Source organism: Parasteatoda tepidariorum, chromosome 3 (assembly GCF_982258835.1).
Source record: "Parasteatoda tepidariorum strain Cologne lab strain chromosome 3, Ptep-v5.0, whole genome shotgun sequence".
NCBI lineage: Eukaryota > Metazoa > Arthropoda > Arachnida > Araneae > Theridiidae > Parasteatoda > Parasteatoda tepidariorum.
Genome location: NC_141757.1, coordinates 85,429,946 through 85,451,698, shown reverse-complemented (window position 1 = coordinate 85,451,698; position 21,753 = coordinate 85,429,946). Strand labels below are relative to the sequence as shown.

Sequence of the window (21,753 nt, the reverse complement as noted above, 5' to 3'; positions counted from 1 at the left end):
ATATATATATATATATATATATATATATATATATATATATATATATATATATATATATATATATATATATATATATATATATATATATATATATATACACTGGTTATCATAAATTAAGGAAAATTCACAAAAATCGCGATAACTCAAGAAATTACACATGGAATTTTATGAAACTTACCCACAATATACAACACATAGTAAGGTATTAAACAACATAAAAAGAAATTATCAGACATTAATAGTAGTATAGAAATTAGCACATGTATAAAATAAACAAATTGGAAGTATCGGTTTGCAATAGAAAAAGTACCTTTAATATGGAATATGATTGCCTCTAGAAGCAATACAGCACAAACAGCGATGTGTGATGCTTTCAATTATGCGGTCTATCAGTTCAATAGGAAGTGAGAGCCATTGCTCTTGTAAAGCAGTTGCAAGCGTGGCAAGGGTCTGAGGGGGCGGATTGATGGCAGATACACGCCTCCCTAGAGCATCCCAAACGTGCTCGATAGGATTCAAGTCCGGGGATCGAGCTGGCCACTCCATGCGAGTAATTGTTTCTTGTTGAAGATAATCATCAACAATGCGAGCTCTGTGTGGTCTTGCATTATCGTCCTGTAACAGGAAGCAATCACCAATTGCCCCGGCATATGGGCGCACATAAGCATCAAGGATGTTGTCTCGATAAACCTGAGCATTCACGGTTCCCCTTGGAAAGACATGGAGGTATGTGCGCCCTCCTAAGGATATGCCTCCCCAAACACAGACACTGCCTCTTCCGTATGCATCTCTTTCACGGATGTTTGATGGATGATAACGGGTCCCAGGTTCTCTCCATATCAAATAACGTCTACTGTCACTTTCTAGACTAAACCTGGACTCATCCGTAAAGAGAACAGGCCTCCATTGATCTGACGTCCAGTGGACATGTTGTCGGGCCCACTGCAAACGGTCTCTCCTATGGCGTGATGTGAGCGGCACGCAAATGGCTGGTCGTCTCGCATACAGACCACCTTCGTGGAGCCTTCTGCGCACAGTTGACGTTGACACCAACCTTCCGGTGGCTGCAGCAAGAGAGGATCTAAGATGTGTCGGAGTAGCGGTTCTATTCCTGCGTGCACTTAATGTCAAATATCGGTCATCGGCACTGGTCGTAACAGTTGGCCGTCCTTGACTGAACCTCCTAGATGCCGAATCTGTGGTTTGAAATTGCCTCCAAAGTCTATGAACCACAGATGGACTCACATTTAGCCATCTGGCCACTTCTGATTGACTCTGCCCTGCCTCTAGTCTCCCGATGGCTCTCCATCGTAGTTCTTCAGGCAAATGATGCCTAGAGGTCATTATTACGAATTGGCTATCTCAGATTTTCAATGTCGCAATCACAGTAAAATTTGTGTGCTTTCTCTCAAACTTGGACTTTTATGCTCCAGGCAGATGACGTAAGCCGAGTGCAGCGCCACTAATTTGCATATTGCAATTTTACTCAGCTACTCTTAGTGGACAACATATGCAAATTTTGCACGGTTTGGCTTACTTTTGAAAGAGTTATCGCTATTTTTGTGATTTTTCCTTAATTTATGATAACCAGTGTATATATATCTATATATATATATATATATATATATATATATATATATATCTCTCTCTCTCTCTCTCTCTCTATATATATATATATATATATATATATATATATATATATATATATATATATATATATATATATATATATATATATATATATATATATATATATATATATATATATATATATATAATATTTAGAGCTCTTGTCAACAATGAGGCAGGATTGAAAATATCAAAACTTATTTTGTCTTAATGTAACTAAAGGGCATTGAAAGGCAATAACTAAAAAATTTAATAATTAAATTGGAATTTTAGCCGGCTTTCCCTGATATTGACCATGATGATGACTCGTCAGATTTTGATAACGTATTTTTTTCTTCAATTTCATTGTGCTTTTATTATACTTTTTTAAAATGAATCTGTAAAGGGTATTGATTACGGAGCATCCTTTACTAACTTTCGTGGATATATAATCTATGTATTATTTTTTTATCTTTTCAATAAATTTCTTTTTAAAAAAGCTTAATCCATAACACATTCTAACCTCTTTTGAAAGAGATAACACTTATTTTGTGGTTTACAATAGAAAAACCATTTTCGAATTTTAAAAGTTATTGCTATGCAACAAATTTTTAACATTTCAACTGAAACAGTTCTAAATATGGAACATTTTGGTTTTTCATTACCGGTTATTGGCTGAGTTACTACTCCAGAGAGTCCTAAGCCTACACCAAGTACAAAACTTTTTGTAGCATTGAAGAGTGTATCTGGCAGCGAACTTGATTTATGCTGCTGGCGATATTGCCTCTTCTAAGAAGAGAATAAAAATATGAAGAAACAATTTATTCCAAAAGTATTAATGGAAAATTTCTCTTTCACACAGGAATAAGGATTATCTCTCACCTTTCTATAATCTTCATCAAAAGTAAGGACAGAAAATGTTTGGCCTAAAGATCCTGTTATCAAAGATATAGCACCAGCAGATCCTCCTAGAATGAAATGTCATTTCTTAATTCAAGATATTATTGGAAAAATTAGTACGATTTCAGTGCTAACCTTTGAATAGTTTACTAAGTAGGTAAAGCAGTCTTTTAATATAGATGTTTCGATACATTTAAAATATTTTCTTAAGTTCACGAACGTATTTTTCCACAATGCCCTTAAATTGTTGAAATAAGTTTTATTTTAATACACACAGTACGCAAAAAAGGAAGAAAAAAAAACCGGATTAACCTGAATAACTTTTGATTTAATGATTGAATCTTCACTTTCTAAGACTCAATCTTAATGGTTCAAATGGGTGACCTCAAATATGCTAATTAATTAGTGCGGACGATATTTTAAGTTAAGAAATAAGACACAAAAACAAATTTTCTCTGAATAAACGTACCAATTTTTAAACGAATTCGAATTTCTGATCCCCGAAATATAGGGTGCAGCAGCAATCTGGGAAATATGGTCCCAATAGTTTAGTCAGTAGAACCCTCCAATGTTCGGATCCCTTAATGTTAACTTTATTTTTTGCGTATTTTGCCTTCTTAAGCGAAATAAAAAAAATGTTTGCACACAATTATAAAATTCTTTAAACCAAAGATAGTTTTATGCAAAAAAATTTTTTAGTAAATATTTATTACTTTTTATTACCTTATTTAATAATAGCCAAAAGCATTTTGAATTATAAGGTATAAATTTTTTACCTCATTTTAAAATAAATAATTTTAAATGGCAAACTACCAAATTTGAGCAAAATCGGTAAATTGCAAAATCGGCTTAGTAATTTGTTCCTGAGAAATCTTATTTTAAATATACGACTTTTTTGAAATTTAATTTCTCAATAATAATACTACCGATTTCGATCAAAATTAGTATTTTGCCATGTGTACCTTATTTCAAAATTATTAAGACTATTATTATATAAAATAATAATTATTCTCTGAAAATTATTCTTTGCATTATCTTTGGCTTAAAAAGTTCTCGAGATATGGCGAAAGACGCGAAAGTAAAATTAACATTAAGGAGTTCAAACTTTGGATGGCTCTCCTGGCCAAACTATTGGGATTTTATTACTCAAATTAGGGCTATGCTCTATATTTTGAGGTTTTGACTCTGATTTCGTAACCTAAAATATCGTTTAATCTAATTAATCATCTTATTGGAGGTCACCCTCGAACCATTAAGGTAGAGTCCTGAAACGTGAAGATCTGATCATTAGATCGAAAGTTATGCATGGTGGTTCACTTATTCTTCTTATTTTTTTTGTGTAATCTTCCTGAAGAACAGAAATATATGGGAGTTTAGCAGATCATTAACTTGCCTGTAACTATACGAATCATGCTTAGCGAAAATATTGTAAGAAAAGGTTGCAAACATCTTTTCAGGTATGAGCTGCCCTTTCTGAATGAGGCTAGATTTGTCTTTCTTAAATACGCACCCTCCGTTTAAGATAAAAATACAACTCATTATTAATTCATTTTTTTACTGAGGAAAAAATATTAAGTTTGTATACGAAATGAGCAAAGTTTAATATTGATGCTTCACGAAGATATACCAATTATCCTGTTTTATTATTATTTGTCATGTGTCTTTGTCGTATGATCTAAGAGTTCCGATGGCGCAGTTGGTTAAGGCGTCACTTACATCAGTGAGGGGGTGCTTGGGTTTGATCCTGGCGACAGACAAAACAACCAGCAAGTACACACAGCAGTCAAAATGCATCTCGTTGGTTGTGATGTGGAAGTTTGAAGAGGAATGTACCAGCTCTGGTGCTGCTCACGTCGTCCGACTGGGGTCAAAATTGAGTGCCATTCAAACAATGGCCGTTAACAAATAGAGCTATGGAAAACGAGGCCAGAAGCTTGGCCATGACTCGGTGTGATGAGTGTGTGTGTTATGATCTATCCTGGTGTGCTTATCTCTTGTTTTAGGATACTTTTATATTAATGTGAATTATTTTAAAGGGAAAGTTTCAAAAATGGGTAGAAATTTTCAATAAAACATTTCTCACATGGGCATTTGGTATAGAATTAAACGATATGCATTAGTTAAAAAGCTGAGAATTAGAATTTTACTTTTCCAGCACCATGAAATAATGTAAGCAACATGATGATCATAGAGATGTATATAATGCGCTAAAATACTCACCAATTACATGTCCTAACAGACTTTGTGCTCCTCTAGCTAAGCTCTCAGCAAATTCATCTGGTCCCTTAATTGATCCCTAATAAATGAATAGATGCAAGTTAAAATTCTTACCCGAATTTTATTTTCAGTATTTCTGGAGAACGCTAAAATAAACTCTTTCTCACCAAGTAAGGCTCATAAAAGAAATCTCCGAGTCCTCTTGTAAAGTCTTTTAGAAGACCAAAAGGGTTACCCAGGATATCTAGTCCTAAAATAAGAACGTATGCTTGTTGCACCGCTTGAGATTTGTAATGGCTACGAATTTCGTTCAGCAATTCTTGATAACTAGCATGAAAGCCTCGACGTTCGAAAAATGCTAATCTAGAGGGAATTAAAAAAAAATCAAAGATTTAGTATCTGGATTTGTTAAGAAAGACTTCTGTGCGCATTGTGTTGTAAAAATTTAAAAATTATATGTAGTTTGTTCTGTAAAGATATCAATTACAAAATAAAATGCTTAAATACCACTTGTTTCATTTGCAAATAACGAAGTCCACAACTTCAATTTTTTTAAAATCAAATTTAGTCGAAGAATAAAAAAATGACAATAATTATTGTAGTTTTCACTGGTGGTGACGAGAAGTTTAAAAATTATTTTTAACAAAATCGAGAAGTATTAAATGAAAAATGCCTTTTGAGTTTTATTATTCAACTAATCAAAAGCTATAAATGCGATCACAAACATCTTCTATGTAAAGCAAGGTACAATAAAAATACAGATTGCTAAATTTTTAACCAAATATAATAGAAATTTACGCATTTATCAAACAAGTTTGTTTTAAAAAACACCATATAGGGCTTGCAAAATCTTATTCAATATACAATTTACAACCCAAAACCAAGAGTGAAAAATTTCAGTTCTTACAAAATCTAAGAAATAAAATCTATCGTCCGGACAAGCATGCCATCTGAAGTTCCAAATTTTGCAAAAGGGGTGAAAAAACTGAAAATATCTCCGGGAGCTGTAATCCGTATCTACATATCTGAAAGTGAGTTTTTAAATTTTCAATTATTTTCTATTTATAGCTGTAAAATAAATCGTAACCCAAAAGATGTCTCAAAAAACTCAACCCAAAGGATGTCAAAAAATGTCCTAATGTTGGTTAATACTCACTATGACAAAATTATAAAACTTAAAATCAGGAAACGATTCCGAAGTAAGTCTTTTTAAAAATCGTTTTTCTCTTCTACTTTTTGTTTTTTTCTTTTTTTTTTAAAGCACGATTTTATTGGTTTAAATAATTTTATTTGAAAACAACAAAGCAGATAAGAACATAGTTCGGGTTACAAAAATCGCTCTACAGATAAAATTATGGGTTGTGGAAGCGTTGAAAACTCGTATTAAAATAGTACTTCTTCATGGAATTAAATCATCATTTTTTATTTGTTTAAATATGATTGAAAGGTAGTTAGGCTGATTCTTTTAATTAAAATCGCTCTACAGATAAAATTATGGGTTGTGGAAGCGTTGAAAACTCGTATTAAAATAGTACTTCTTCATGGAATTAAATAATCATTTTCTATTTGTTTAAATATGATTGAAAGGTAGTTAGGCTAATTCTTTTAATTAAAATATTTGAATACCGCTTTTAATATAGTTGAAAATGCATACTTAATTTTAATTGGCTTAAATATTATATGCTATTTATTATTTTAATTTTGGATTATTCAATTAAATAAACAGTTATGAACCTTTAAAAATGAGTCATAATTGATTCGTTTTCATTTAAAAGAAATGGTAAGGTCGGTAAAAAGAAATGGTTTCTTGAACACCCATAATGCATAATAAAAAAAAAAAAAAAAAAAAAATTAAGTCCACAAAAATTTTCTTGTAAGCCACATTTTTTTAGAAAACATTTTAAATTTGTTTTAATCATTAAATATATGTCAATCCTAATTTATCAGTGGTACTTAAAATATCCACGAAAACATACAAAAGTTTCATCAAATCATTTATAAATAATAATAATAAAAAAATTACTTTATTTCAACGTCTTTAACTTCAGATAAAGTGGCGCCTATAGAATTTAGTAACAAATCCATCACATCACCTTGTAGACTAGGTGATTTCAGTAAGGGTTTAAAAACTGTTCCCCTTGGACTGAAGCTAAAATGAATCTAAAAAAATAGTCAATTATGTAAACAAATTTTATACATTAAGAAGATAAAATTAAATATAATATAAAAAGATATATATTTTTCAACTTAAAGGTCATCTTAAATAAACTGAAAATATATTATTTTTCAATTATAAGTTTTAATATTAATGATTTTTGAGATCTATTAATCTAAAAACTTAAGTTTTTATTTAAAAATCATTTTTATGAAGAGAATTCCCTATTTATTTCCCTTCTGAAAAATCTATTGTTGACGTCTAAGGTATTTTCTCTAAGTGAATCAAGGTTAATACATTGTAGTGATTGGCTCAACGTTAGAGGGCGAGTTAATCACTTACCCAATTAAAGAATTAAGAGTAGAGTAGATGAAGAGGAGCCGGCGCGTTAGGCTGGTCTTTCCTCTATTAGATCATATTTCTATATTGCTGTATTTTGGCCGCTGAGGGCCCTTAATATTTTCATTATCGCTTTGTTTATTTCTTTTAATGTAATGAGGATTATTGCTTTTGAAGTATATTCAAGCGTAGCAGCAACAAATAGCATTTATTGATATTTAAAACAAATAAACAAAACAATTATGAAAATATTAAGGGCCCTCAGCGGCCAAAATACAGCAATATAGAAGTATGCTCTAATGGAAGAAAGACCAGCCTAACGCGCCGGCTCCTCTCCATCTACTCTACTCTTAATTCTTTAATTGGGTAAGTGATTAACTCGCCCTCCAGCGGTGAGTCAATCACAACATAAATTTTTTTCTTTTCAGTTTTGCATAAAAAGTAGCTGTTGAGCATTCTGAGTCATGTTGAATTTATTAAGGAAGTGCAAGAAAATATCTTTCAATGTTCGATGTCTTGAAACAGGAAGACTTTCCAGTCTGGCCTTATTTCTTGAACAACTGTAAAAAGGGAGGCAGTATTGATCCTTTTCTTTTCTGCTCGTTTTTAGCAAAAAAGGTAAAATATAGGAGGTAAAATATATGCCTAAATCACAGCTGGGCTTATGGTAAACTGCCTAATAATAATAAAAAGATTTTTTTTTAGCGGTTGATTGGCAAAATTTCACCGTTAATTTTTTCAATTCCGCTAATATTTCCCCTTGTTTAGGATTTGCTTTTGATTTCATTGAAATAGTTGTTTTCTTTGTTACTTTTTTGTCCCTGTTGTCAGGGAAATTGGGAAATTTAAAGGGTATCAGAAACATGGCATCAACGGAAAGAAACTGATAAACCGTAATCTTCAAAATAGCTCAAAAATTCAAAGCGTCTATGTGGTTTCCTGAAGTTTGCTTCAACACGTTTTAAGAACATTTAATCAGCAATAAATTAAATTTCAATTTATATTAGTTTAGAAACCAAGTTTGTTATTCTCAATTTTAAAAAATCATCTTGATAAAGGGCATTCTTCGAACTACGAATCTCGAACGAATTCTTTTGTATACTTGGTTTACTCTTTAAAAATGGTACTTCCCTGCTACCTAACAGCATGTAAGAAGTGGTCACTCTTTTGTAAAACTATAAATAATAGATATCAATTAACTATGATCCCTTGCAAGTTTCAATAAAATTATGGTTTTAAAGTTAAGTAACAATGTATTTATCTAAACCTCATTTAAATCTGAAGTATAATAGAGGAAGACTAAAATATTCTACACTTACCACGACAGGTGAAAGATGAACATACTCGATAGAGATACCCTTTTTACCTCGTCTTCTGGGTTGCTGTATTGATAACAGAAAAATAAAATTTGTAATTTTTATAATTAAATAATTTATACAGTTAAGAAAGTTTTTAACTTTAGTTAAAGCTGACATTCAAGGATATGCATGCACCGCAAAAAATCCGAATCCAATCACGGCACTTTGGGAGCATCATCCATAAAAACTATTTTACCGTAAAATCCCTTTTTATCGTAAAATATGATAGCATAAAATGTATTAGAGTGATTCGGTGATTTTACAGTAATTATTACTGCAAAAATTATGGTATATCAATTTTTTTATTCCGTAAAATGCAAAATTAATTTTATGCTGAAAAGTACAGGCAACGTGAGTAATTTCCTTACTTTGATCCGGAATTTTTTATAGGGTGAACGGAAATAACATAAAACTTTAAATAAGATGCAAAATTTATTATTTTTCATACAAATACTTGAAAACTTATTTTCTCTTCATTTTGTATAAAAAAAATTGTTTGACTAAAACTTCATCTAAAAATTCATACAGTGTTAAATTTTTTTTCAAAAGTCATTTTTCAAGATAGGGCAACGAAAGGTTAAAGAAAAATTGGTGATATCTTCATAAATAATTATTACTAACTCATATTTAGTTTTATGTAATCTCTATGTATGAATAAAAAATGTAAAATATGTTTTACGTAAAAATAATAAGAGATAACAGAAAAAAATTGACATTTCTAGAGAAATCACGATTGTGTACATGGTCACATTTTAATAGAAGGTTGGTCTGTGTTTTGTTGTGTTTTTATTATAATGGATTGGACCTGCTCTCTGAGGTGACCATTAACAATAACCAAAATTTTAAAGATAATTTTTGATTGGTTAGGTATTCCCTTTCAGTCAACATCTTCATGATGAGTAAGCTGATGATACTCATATTTTTCAAGACGGCAACGGCACAACTCATCGGGCAACAAGAATATGTAACTTGTTCTATGAAAGCTCACATTTATTATTCAAAGCACTTATAATTATCTAAAATTCCCAGACTTAAACCCCATAGGAAATTGGAGAGATATTTTTAAACAGGGTGGGTATGTCGGACGTAATCGGCCTACTCACAATTTAGTGAATTTGCACGGTCAAATCCTAAGAGAGAGGCTTAAACTCGATACGATATACAAAACCCAGAGGTCTTACTTTCAAACCGAATTCAGGCAGTGATCATATCGAGGTGTCGTTACATTGCATTAAACGATGCTTATCATGATTTCTCTAGGGGTAGACAATTTTTTCCCCAGTGGTTTTAATAGTGATAATTGTTTCAATTTAATTTAACTAAAGGAAATGATTTTTTGATGTTAAAACTTATAAATTATGTGACAAAAATTTTTTTTTGTTTGTTTTTTAAAAAATATTTGTGTTTTTATTTGAGAATTTTGAGATATCAGCATTGTAAACCATCTATAATTTCTGAATGAAATAAAACTTACTTGTTCTAAATCAAAAAGAGGTGCTTGAGCTGTTTTTAAATCTTCTCTTAATCTTGAGACCTAACAAAATAAAAAAGTAATGAATATTTATAAGCTTATGATCTTTAAATTAGTGTGAAATATGTGTGGTAAAATTTAAAATAAAATTGGTAGAAAAGCATATACTTCATCTGGAATATCCACAAAACGAGACACCATGTCATGTACAGAGAGTAGAAAGCCTTTGTCTAAATGCAAGTGCACTTCCTGAAGTAAAACTTTCCAGAATCTGCAGGATTTTTGAAAATTAGAAAAGTGTGAAAGCTTAATTAAGGTTGATAATAGTATTTAATTGATGGAATTGATAAACATAACAATATTAATCACGAAAAAAATAAGTATTTTAGGTATATACACGAGCTGAAGCCTTGTAAATATTCATCATTAAGTTATTTAACATTCTACTTTTTCATATTTTCACAACGCGATGGGCCCATCACAATGATTTCATATAAAAGCGTCATCGGCAGTGGCTATTGCACCGATCTTCTGTAAAATATCTTTACCGCTGTCTTATTCTATCGATTTTTGATAACAGCACCATTTAACAGGAATCAATCCGAGTACTTAACCTTAAAAAAAAAATCAGTGTCAGGTATCTGGGCAGTGGCACTTAATCATAAAAAACACAATACAGGGAAATAGCACTCATATCCCGTGATCATTCCGAATGCTAAAAATAATATACAAAGGTAATACAGCTGTTTTCCAAACACTAATATTTTAATTCTCAGTGGTTAAGGCACTGAACTGTCATTGTGAAGAACTGTGGTTCGATCCCCAGTTCCTCACAATGTTGCCGTGAAGCCCACCTAGCTTAAGATGGATGGGTACTTGCTTGTCCTTGAAGTACAAGCTGCCTGTGAGCAGTATTGACTACATTACCACAATCATTTTGTTGGTCAAGAAATTGTGGAGTCTTCATGACTCCCTTTCCCACTACGGACTGTTGCGGGAAAGCTTCACTAGACTTCAATTTTTTCGTTAATCTTTTGTTAGAAAAAACTTAATCCTGAGCACTAAAAATTCTTCATGTAACGAAAAACGTGATCTCACAGCAATCGTAACCGTCTTGATTATGAAAACTGAAAAATAAAATGCAAATGTTACGTGAACAGTACCAACTCTGTGATTGGTCGAAATATGCTTTGGAACACTAGCAGAATGAGTTTTATGGAACAGACTGATCGGTGCTATAGACAGATTGAACACATGCACATTATTTGAACCGTAAGTTAGTAGACAACTTTTAAAGCAATGCTCAAAAGAATTCTCCTCATTAATTCCTACTAATAGTACATTTATTTAAGCATGATAAGCTAATTACTTTAAAGTTTTTGTAGCTCCATAAGAGTGTAAAAGAAAAGCACTCTCAAAGAATGGTTTTGGACCACTTCTCCGTACTATGTATTGAGGCGTTGTGCCCGGATGAAGGACGGTTGGGAAGACGGCATCCGGAAGCTGATTGTCAATCTGAAATAAAACCATAAATTAGATCTCTGTTTCACGAGGAAATGTAGTCTTCATTTAAAGATAGGACGACAAAAAAAATACCTGGAACCTGTGAATTTTAAAATGAGCGTAAGTTTGATAAGAAGACTTCCTGAGCTGCAACCAGAAAGCTGGACTGTAAAATCTCCTGAGTTGACCAAAAAATGGTTTGATCATCTGCATCTTGCTTAAATCAACCTTTAAAAATGTTACAGAACGAAAACATTATGTTTAAAAAAAGTAAAAAAAGGAACATTTATCATAATTTTATTTCATGGGACATTGACAAACAGTCCAAAACAAATTTTGGTAATAAGTGTTTTTTTATTACTTTTGATTATATTTAGAAGGTTGGTTTTGAATATGAACACTACCTTTATCCTCCAGAGACACTTTTGGAGACTCAAAACGTTGCTAAATTATGAATATGCATTTAGTTGGGTAAAAATTTAAAATTTCTGGTGGGAAAAGTAATTTTGCTTGTCTGAGTAACATTGCCGTTGAGTTTCGCAATCAGGTACTTTAATTTTTATGGAAATAAATAAAATAATGAAAATATAATGAAGCAACCTGTATCAATTTTGTTAACAATCTCTCAAGTTTATAAATTATTTTACTCTCTATTGCTGATATAGAAAAGAGCACTGATTTTTTTTACTAGAAGTTTAAAACTGAGTAAAGTAATTTCAACTGACAGTACCAAGAAATTTTTGTACCAGCACTGTATTAATTGTGAATGTGAAACTACATATGAACAAACAAGCCTATGTTGAACCTGTGTTAAAAGTTATCAGTCTATTTCCTGATCATTATGAACTATATTTATGATTGAAAATCATATTCTTCACTAATACAGCCTGTTATAGCAAAAGAATGATTCAGTCAGTTTCCTCTATAAGAATCCAACAACTGCAATAGTCCTCCTACGGGTTACTGAAAATTTTTCTATATTGTTAAGTTTTCTTGCATATGGTGGAGACCCACAAAGTGGCCCCATGCATCTTCCATTTTTTTAAACATTACGTTTTCTTACTGAATTTCAATCATTACAGCTGTACATATATCCAATCTACTTTAATGATATCAAGATAATATTTTAGCTATATTACTTGAAGGTAATCTTTCAACTGTGCCTTTTGCTGATCAGCATTCCATTTATCTTCGAGCCAGGCTGAGAGTTCCAAAGTGAGAAGTTTCCAGGAATGATTTATTTCAATTTCCCAGATTGCTGGACACGATGTCAAGCTAGCGTATGCTAATTCACGATGGGCATCGTTCACTAAAGATAAACCTATTCCATTCAGAGACAGAAAGCACTCTAAATAGGCCCGTTCTCCATCCACTACCTGAAAGATGGATATTAAATTGTTTTTAGTTATTTGTTTCAAAATGATACCGGGTGTTCCAAAAATGACCAACTATTTGAAAAACAAAGGAAAACGGAAGGTTATAGAAATGTAAGTTCTGTTTGGTGAACTATTTGAAGCCTCGCCAATGTCAAAATTTGTTACAAATTTCGAATACAGATAACTCTACTAATATAAAAAAAACTATGAAATAAGGTTTTGCGTTACATGGCAGACCATTCCAACTGAAATTTTTATACAGGCATCTGTTAATTTTGTTCTCAGACTGCACTACGTTGCTGCCACAAACGATGGTTCCTTCGAAAACATTATTTAAATTTTTTAACAGTAACATCTGTTGACGGACTTAAAAATTTGGCTAGAAAACACAATCTAGTTTTCTAAGCAAAATGCAGCAAACGCTCATGTAAACGCCAACGCTCCATCTACTTTCCCTCAATTCTTCTTAAAATCGTTGTTTACTTTTGGAACAACTGGTATGTTTGTGAATTACGGAAGACTTCATTACAGAAGACTTTACCTTTCTGGCAAGTCTAGCAACTCTATCGTCTTGAGTAAACAGCAGTACACGCTGTTCTTTTTCTACATAGGAAACCCAATGCACGACAACCTTATCCTTCCGAGTCTTCTTTGGTAACAGTCCGTCTTCTGACTCGCTATCATCATCTGAACTGCTACTTTGATCGACGGATGATCTAAATAAATAAATAATCACAAATTACTTTATGATTTCAGAAAATAGATTACATTTATTCGATATTTTAATACTTACTGACGATAGATTAGAAGATAAATACCGGGCAAATGCGTACCGGGCAGTGGCACTGAACCTTAAAGAAACATCAGTGTAGGATATACCGGGAAAATTTATACCGGGCAGTGGCGCTTAACTAGACCTAGTATGACTAAACCTTTGGTAAATGTCCGAAATATATACTAGGTCTAGTTAAGTGCCACTGCCCGGTATACATTTGCCCGGGCATTTTTGAATGAGCACATCGCGTTTTGGCCGGAACATCGTGGTCACTTCGCGAAATGGCCGGCCAAAGTGCGAAATAATTGATCGTTTCAATTATTTCGCACTTTGGCCGAGGGGTACGGCCAATTCACGAAGTGGTCGGACTTCGGGCTTTGGCCGTGACATATCCACGAGTATTTTTTACTAAAAAAAGAAAAAAAAACCCAACAAAAGTTACTCAGGGCAACATATGCATTCCATACTTTTGTTCGCAATCGATCTTATTTTGGTATACCTGTCGGAAGTTAGATGGATCTGATCAATCATCGCCCGGCTGGGTCATAAAGCGATGCATTGTGCGCAAAATAAGAAAAATGCACCCGGGATAAGTTTTGAGGACTTAATTAAATAGTACATATGCTTGTTAAATACTACAGACTATATTTTAACTTACAAAATCGGACACAAAAACGTGCTTTTTTTTTAATAAACATAACTTATTTGACGGAATCAAATTTTAAATATACTACTTTTTTAAAATTTTATGACTCAGGAATTATTTGATTGAGTATGATCAAATTTTTTATTTCGCCATTTAACCCTTTATTTTTCAAATTTTCGAAAATTTTTTAAAAAAAAAGTACGGAAAAAATAATATCACCCTCCATATTTTAAGGGTCAAGAATTTGAAGAAAGTCGAAAAATGTCAACGGTGTCCGATTTTGTAACTTAAAAAATCGTTGGCAATAACTGATCAGCCTGTTTAAGCTTAGGTCCTCGAACCATTAAAAATGAGTCTCAGTAAGTGAAAAAGCAATTGTTAGTTAAAAAGCTTGTCAGGGTGTTCACTTTTTTTTGTGAACTATGCAACAAGAAATGAAAATGAACCAAACTCAGATTGAACCAAAGATGAGAATTTTTATTTTTAAAATTTTTTCTGCTGATTCGCGTCACTAATTTCTCGTTTTCTTTCGTACCGTTGTGAATGTGTCAGTGATGTTCATATTTTGTCGTTATTCAAATTACGCATGCTACAACGCCAAACTTCTTCATTTATTTATGTAAAAACACAGATTTACCTTTACTAATTTATCATCTTAATACAATTTAGAAAGAACAATTATGTAAAGAACTATTCCGGGAATAGAATTTTTGAAATCTTAAATCATGAAGAAATAGCTGTAAATGCCGTACTTGAAGGAAGGTTGCTGTACAAGAGTTTTTCTCAGAGAGTGAAAAGAGACCTTCTCGAATCCGTAACCGTCTCTTGTTATTTTAGCAGGGAAACCAGACTTTTTTCTATTGTATAAATTCCATATGAGGGTTCTCTCTTTACTAGGATCGTCCCAAGTATAATGCACTGATTGGTAAGGGTTCAGGAGGGTTACTTGACTCTGAGATCTAAAAAGAAATTACAGAATGAGCAAGAAATCTTTATTTTATATATAGTGATATGATTAGTAGCAGTACCTATAGGTATGTCAAAATTATACTTGGGAATGTAATTCAAGAAATTGAAATGCAAGTAATGCTTGGCATGATTCAACCACGATTAGACTCAAAACTTATATGTTAGTCTGTTTTTTCCCCATCTTCTTTACTATTTTAACTCTTCACTTACAAAGTCCGAGGGTGTCGAAAATTCACACAAGGAGTAATTTTAGTAGAAAAAAAGGTTTTTAGTTTATGCATAATTAATGTACACATAATAGGGTTGTGTATGGAACAGCATATCGAATAAGAGCCTCATGCATCTTCCAGTTAAAATTTTCAACGGCCATTCAAAATAAACGTGGCTGAATTTCATCGATATTGTGCTCAATTGTTTAGCTGAAGTTGTGGGTAGTTATTTGTTTATTGGTATAAGCCTTCAGGAACATAAAAGGTCTTCAAATTCTGATAACTGAAACGGGAAATTGCGCGACCATGGGATGACTCTTCATTGTTTAAAATATCGCTTATCTCAAAAGAAAGCCCGTTATTCTTTTGTATTGTACTCCATTTTTAATAACCATGAAATATCAGTTCTTCCTGTGTCTTTTTTTCTGTTGTTAATATTTTACTGTCACAAATGCGCAAGCTTCAGAACACCATTTGCAAATAAATGAGACTCTTCTAATAACCCTATCAAAATCTTTCAGTGAAAAATAAAAATAAAATATATTACAATCTATAAAACAGATTCTGTTTTACTCGAATTGTAATAATGATAAACTAATCAGTAAGATGGTCTTACTTTTGGTGAATTTTGAGGAATAGGTCTTCGCAATAGTTATCTACACGTACAGGTGCATCCCCAGGGACATAGGGCTGGAAGGCAATAGTGGTAGGAAAATCTTCACCACATTTAACATCAACTTTTAGAGCACTCTAAAAAATAAGAAAATGTAATCTAAGAAAAATATTATTGATAGTCCTTTTTTTAAAATCACATAATAGAAAGAAATTAAAAGTAATGCTTCTCGCTACTATAGAACTGTAAAATGACAAAAAAATACCAAAATTTAAAATTAGGTGAGATTTTAAGAAATATTCTTACAGCTGTGTTTTTATTTCACTTCTTCAACGGTGTTGAATATCTGATTCTTACCAGATTTGTGATATCAATGACATTCAAATCTGTAGCCTTGAAATTCCGTACCCAAATCAGGCCAAGCAAGATAGGCAAGCATTGGGAAAAAAACTCACTTTCTTGATGAACTTTTTGATGAAATTAATTAAAACCTTCTAGACGAGAGAACTTTGCACAGTTACCATAAATGAGAAATCCTATCTTTAGTAGTCCTAACATTGTGACTCTTTTTTTTATTTTCCCTCTACGGCACAGTTTAGTAGTCCGGACGTTGTGACATCTTTCTTATTTTCCCGCTACTGTGCAATTTAGTAGTCTAGACGTTGTAACATCTTTCTTATTTTCCCGATACTGCGCAATTTAGTGGTCTAGACTTTGCGACATCCTTCTTATTTTCTCGCTACTCCGCAATTTAGCAGTCCAGACGTTGTGACATCTTTCTAATTAACCCCCACTGCACAATTTATCTTCATTACGCCTGACTTATAAATTGATAAATGCGGAGCCCTTTTCTCTTTCTTGGTGTTGAACTAACCTACAATTGTGTTTCACGGGGAAGAAAAATTACTAAGACCTCCTCCTGTTAGCTCAATAACAATTGTATTCTAACTTAAATCAGTTTAACACTGGAGATATATATTTGGTCAGCACAGTGGTCGGTGTCGGGTGTCGGTTTTAGGGTCGGGTCGAGCACGAAGCAGTATACGAATCGACAGCCATTTTATCCTATTGAACTTGGGACATCCCGTTGAGAGACGAGCCCTTCATATTCTAAAATTCAATCTCCTAATTAATCCTAATTAATATGACACATAAATGAACACGCCTAACTATTTTATTTGTTGAACGGTAAACTGTGGCATATCCGTCTAGAAAATTAAAAAAAATATACAGGTACTACCATTGAAAAAATTTAAACTAAATGCATACTTAATAAATTACGGTGAATAAATTTCAACGTAATTATATCCGTATATGCATTTTTAAAAGTAGGTTTGGGTCAATAATGAGTTAAAATGCCGTAAAGATATTTAATTTTTGCTGCTCTGGAATCGACACGTTTGTTAGCATTTTATGAGTTTTTTTTCTTTTATTTACAATGAAATAAATTTTGCTTAAATAACAATCATTTTAATATTACTACTACTACTACTACTTTAATATATTACTACTTTTTTTAAAACCGTGAAAACAAAAGAAAGTTTTCAAATATGGTTCGCAGTGCGATATCGCAGCATGGAGACATGGCAAAATGTATTAGCAATGAGAATTAATTTAAAAATCTCATTTTTTTGGGTTTTTAGAATACAATTAAAAAATAAATGATCTTACCCCACATTCCATTCTAAGCACTGTTACGTGAGGGAAATCTATAGGAAAATGTTGGGAAACTGTTTTGCTGTCTCGTAACTTCACAAGCAGTTTCAACGAATCAGTGTCCGGCCAGAAAGGAAGACACTGGAAAAACAATCATAATTTACAAATCTTTACAAATATGTAAGATATTTAACAATCCAATTAAAGTTGCCCTTTCTGCCATGAAGAATGTTTTATTAAAATAGATTTTGAATAAAATAATAATCAAGTAAAAGGATTTAGGTTTTACATTTTATTACAATAAAACAAGGAAAAAGAAAGCAAAACGAGTCTGTAATTATTTATTCAAACAAGGAAGTAGTTTTCCTGTCTCCAAATAATGTTAATTTTTTTAAACATAGTACGAGTAGGTTTGAAAACGATCGATTGTCATAGTAAACATTAAAGAACACGCGCTTTTATCAAAAGTTTCAATTAATTTGTTTTTAATAGAGTAAGAGATTTGAATACGGAAGTTTCATGTAATAGTATTAATTTTAATAGATAAAAAGTTAAGATATTTTAAATTAAACGGAGTCTAAACTTCAGCATAAGTATGTTATTTATTATTGTACTTCTAAAACACAATTCTTTGAACACGAATTTAAATTCAACATTTTATTGTGAATATAAACTAATACATAGCATAAATTAGTTGATATCTATACATCTATACATCTATACATAATAATAAACGCGGCTGTGTGTGTGTGTCTGTAATCACAATATATCGCCCCAGAAGCCTCGCCCAGGCACGAAATTCGGCACATAATTGTGTTTTGACATAATAAAGAAGTATTTTTTTTCTTTTTCAAAAATTTGGATTAGTTTTTTAGTTATCAGTCATTTTGTAAGAAAATCTATGCTTTTTCTTCTTCAAAGAGCCATATTCAGAAAACTATTAAAAAATGCATATACTTTTCTCCACTCTTATAAACGTATGCTAATGCGAACCTTACAATTGAAATATTAATTTTCGACAACTTAAACCAATGATATACGAAGGAATTAATAATTTAATTGTAAGGTTCGCATTAGTTTAAGTGGATAAAAGTTTAACTTTTGTATTAAAAATGTGGCAACATATTCGATCCGTAAATAGAACGCTTCGCTTTGATTTATTTGTCGCTGTGCATAATTGTTATAATAAGTTTTTTTTCTTCTTTCCACGCTCTATTTTTTTTTCTTAAGCGAAGACGATAATTTTTGTAGTGATATAGAAATAGAAATTGATACCATAAAAATTATATAGAAATATAAATTGATACCATAAAAAATTAATTCGTTTTCATGTTCTTTTCATGTATTTAGCATTTTAGTTTTTTTCTTCTTAAGCGTTGTAGCTATATGAAATAGGAATTTAATTATTTTTGAAGGAACGATCACACTTACCTTGGATCTCTTTGGTTTTTCTATTCTTTATTTTAACAGTTTTTATTAAATGTAATTAGTTATTTTCAGTAAAGTTTCAGTTTGCAGGTAAGCACTTAGATTTTAATATTGAAGTTTCATGATTTGCTTTCATAGTAATTAATGTTCTAAAGTATTCGTTGACTTCTTAAGGCTTGGTTTCTTAGGACAGGACGGCGTAAGCTGGAAATCAGCGCTAACCTCTGATTGGTCCATTTGTGAGTTTGATAGTGTTGCGGGTTCGCATAAGTAATATTGGAAAGCGGGAAATAGTTTTGTTGCCATTCCATTACAACTAAACTATTTCCCGCTTTCCAATATTACTTATGCGAACCCGCAACATCCTCCCCACCAACAAATAAATTTTAAACTTTTAATTAATTTTTTGTTTGTTTGTTTTGTTTTAAGACAACAATTTCTGATTATAAAAATATTTTTAACTTTTAATGTCCTAATGTAAAAATGTTTTATAGTTCACAAGTCCAGTTTATTTGGTATTTTTATCTTTCTTCCATAACGAGTAATATTCTCCCGTATTCCTTCGGAAATAGGGGCTGCTGATTTCGGTTTGTAAAAATCTGTTTCTTCAGGCGAAATCTCCAAGGGAAACAGCTTTGGTAAGGGTCTTATTTTCTCTCCATGGATTGTTTTCAATTTCGCAGCTCTTGATATGCCATCTTTGCCGGGATATAACTCTAAGACAACTGCTAAAGGCCAATTTATTCTTTTGACATTATCATCGCCAATAAGCACCACGTCTCCTTCTTTTAAATTGTTATTTGATTCTTTACCACGCTGTACAAGTTGAGCCAAGTATTCGGTTTTGAACCGCTGTCTTAAGTTTTCTCTGATACTTTGTAAATATTGATATCTATTGTTCAAGGATGTGTTATCAATTTTGTCTAGATCGGTAACATCAGCACTTGTCAAGCTATTTAAAAACATGGCTGGCGTTAATGGTGCTAAGCTATCTTCATCAAACACATATGTCAAAGGTCTTGAGTTTATTATGGCTTCGCAATCGCAAAGAATAGTATTCAACTCTTCATATGAAAGCAATGCTCTACCGAGGATTCTTCTTAAAATTTCCTTAGTCATTCGTACCATCCGCTCCCAAAATCCTCCCCACCAAGCAGATGAAGGAGGTATGAACTTCCAATTGATCCTATGAATGGATGAGGAATCTTGAATTTCTTCCCAATTCAACTCTCTGAGTTTATTATTAGTTCCATGGAAATTCGTGCCATTATCTGTGTAAATGGTATCGACTCTTCCTCTGCGTGCTATAAATCTACGAAGTGCATCCAAGAAAGCATGCGTCGATAAATTCTGAACTAGTTCAAGGTGGAGACATCTATAAACTGCACAAGTAAAAAGAGCTATCCATGCTTTCTCACCATTCTTGAGATATAATGGTCCAGCATAATCGATGCCCGTAATTTGGAATGCTGCTGAATTGGTAATTCTATCTTTAGGTAAGGATGCGGTAGGAGTCTCCAAATGTTTGGCTTTAAATCTTAGACAGATAGTGCATTGTGATATTATTTTCTTCATGAGTCGTCTTGCTCCACAGATCCAATATTTTTCTCTAACTCTTGAGAGCATTATCTGTAAACCAGCATGCAAAGATGTTTCATGCATTTCGCGTAATAGACGATAAACAATAAAGTGGTGGTTTGGCAATAACACTGGTGTTTTGAAATCAAGATCTTCTTCTCCCAATAACAATTTGGTCTTCACTCTTATTAGACCATTTTCATCTCGAAAAACTTGCATATTTTTTATTCTTTTGTCTTTTTCATTTGTGAAAGTTTCATTTTGAATTAGCTTTAAGAGGAGATTTTCTGCTTCATTGTACTCTGTGCTGCTCAAAGTCACATCTAAAACTTTTTCTTTTCTTATGTTAGTTCGAGTATTTCGTATAAATCGTAAAATCCATGCCATCAATCTTACAATTTTGTGATACTTAGAGAAATATAATAGTCTTGTACTCAACACTTCAGGAATTGATACAACATGTGATGAAGTTGATGTTTCTATCTTCTCGGTGATATTGTCAACAACGTTAAAGTCACTTTTAGGCCAACTTTCCTGGTCTTCTTTAAGCCAATTAGGACCGCTCCACCATTTGCTCTTAAATAATGTTTTTGGACAACAGCCTCTAGATAGGAGATCAGCTGCGTTTAGCTCACTTGGAATGTAGTACCAATCTTCAATGCTGCAATTTTTGCGGATTTCCTCACATCGATTTTTGACGAAAACTGTCCCATTCTCTTTCTTTTTTATCCAAGTCAATGCAACCTGTGAATCAGTCCAGAAATATGTTACAAACTTTTGACTCTCTAAAGCTTTAAGAACTTCTAAATACAAACGTGAGCCTAAGACTGCAGCCAAAAGTTCCAATCTAGGAATAGTGACTTGCTTCATCGGTGCTATTCTGGCTTTTGCTATAGCTAATTGAACAACAACATTGTTTTCTTTTTTAGATCTGAGAAATACACATGCTGCA

The 21,753-nt window shown here is 32.3% G+C and overlaps 1 protein-coding gene across 1 annotated transcript in view; it reads right to left on the bottom strand.

Moving 5' to 3' along the window:
* The window catches only part of LOC107436292 (intermembrane lipid transfer protein VPS13A), a 169,547-nt gene that overhangs the window by 9,067 nt on the left and 138,727 nt on the right, over positions 1-21,753 (bottom strand). The window contains 15 exon segments of the mRNA XM_087159737.1: positions 2,274-2,397; positions 2,491-2,576; positions 4,729-4,804; positions 4,893-5,088; positions 6,749-6,885; positions 8,539-8,601; positions 10,052-10,111; positions 10,217-10,319; positions 11,418-11,563; positions 11,645-11,779; positions 12,691-12,927; positions 13,469-13,643; positions 15,101-15,307; positions 16,143-16,276; positions 17,811-17,936. Of these exon segments, the coding sequence (XP_087015863.1) occupies positions 2,274-2,397; positions 2,491-2,576; positions 4,729-4,804; positions 4,893-5,088; positions 6,749-6,885; positions 8,539-8,601; positions 10,052-10,111; positions 10,217-10,319; positions 11,418-11,563; positions 11,645-11,779; positions 12,691-12,927; positions 13,469-13,643; positions 15,101-15,307; positions 16,143-16,276; positions 17,811-17,936 (2,005 nt within the window).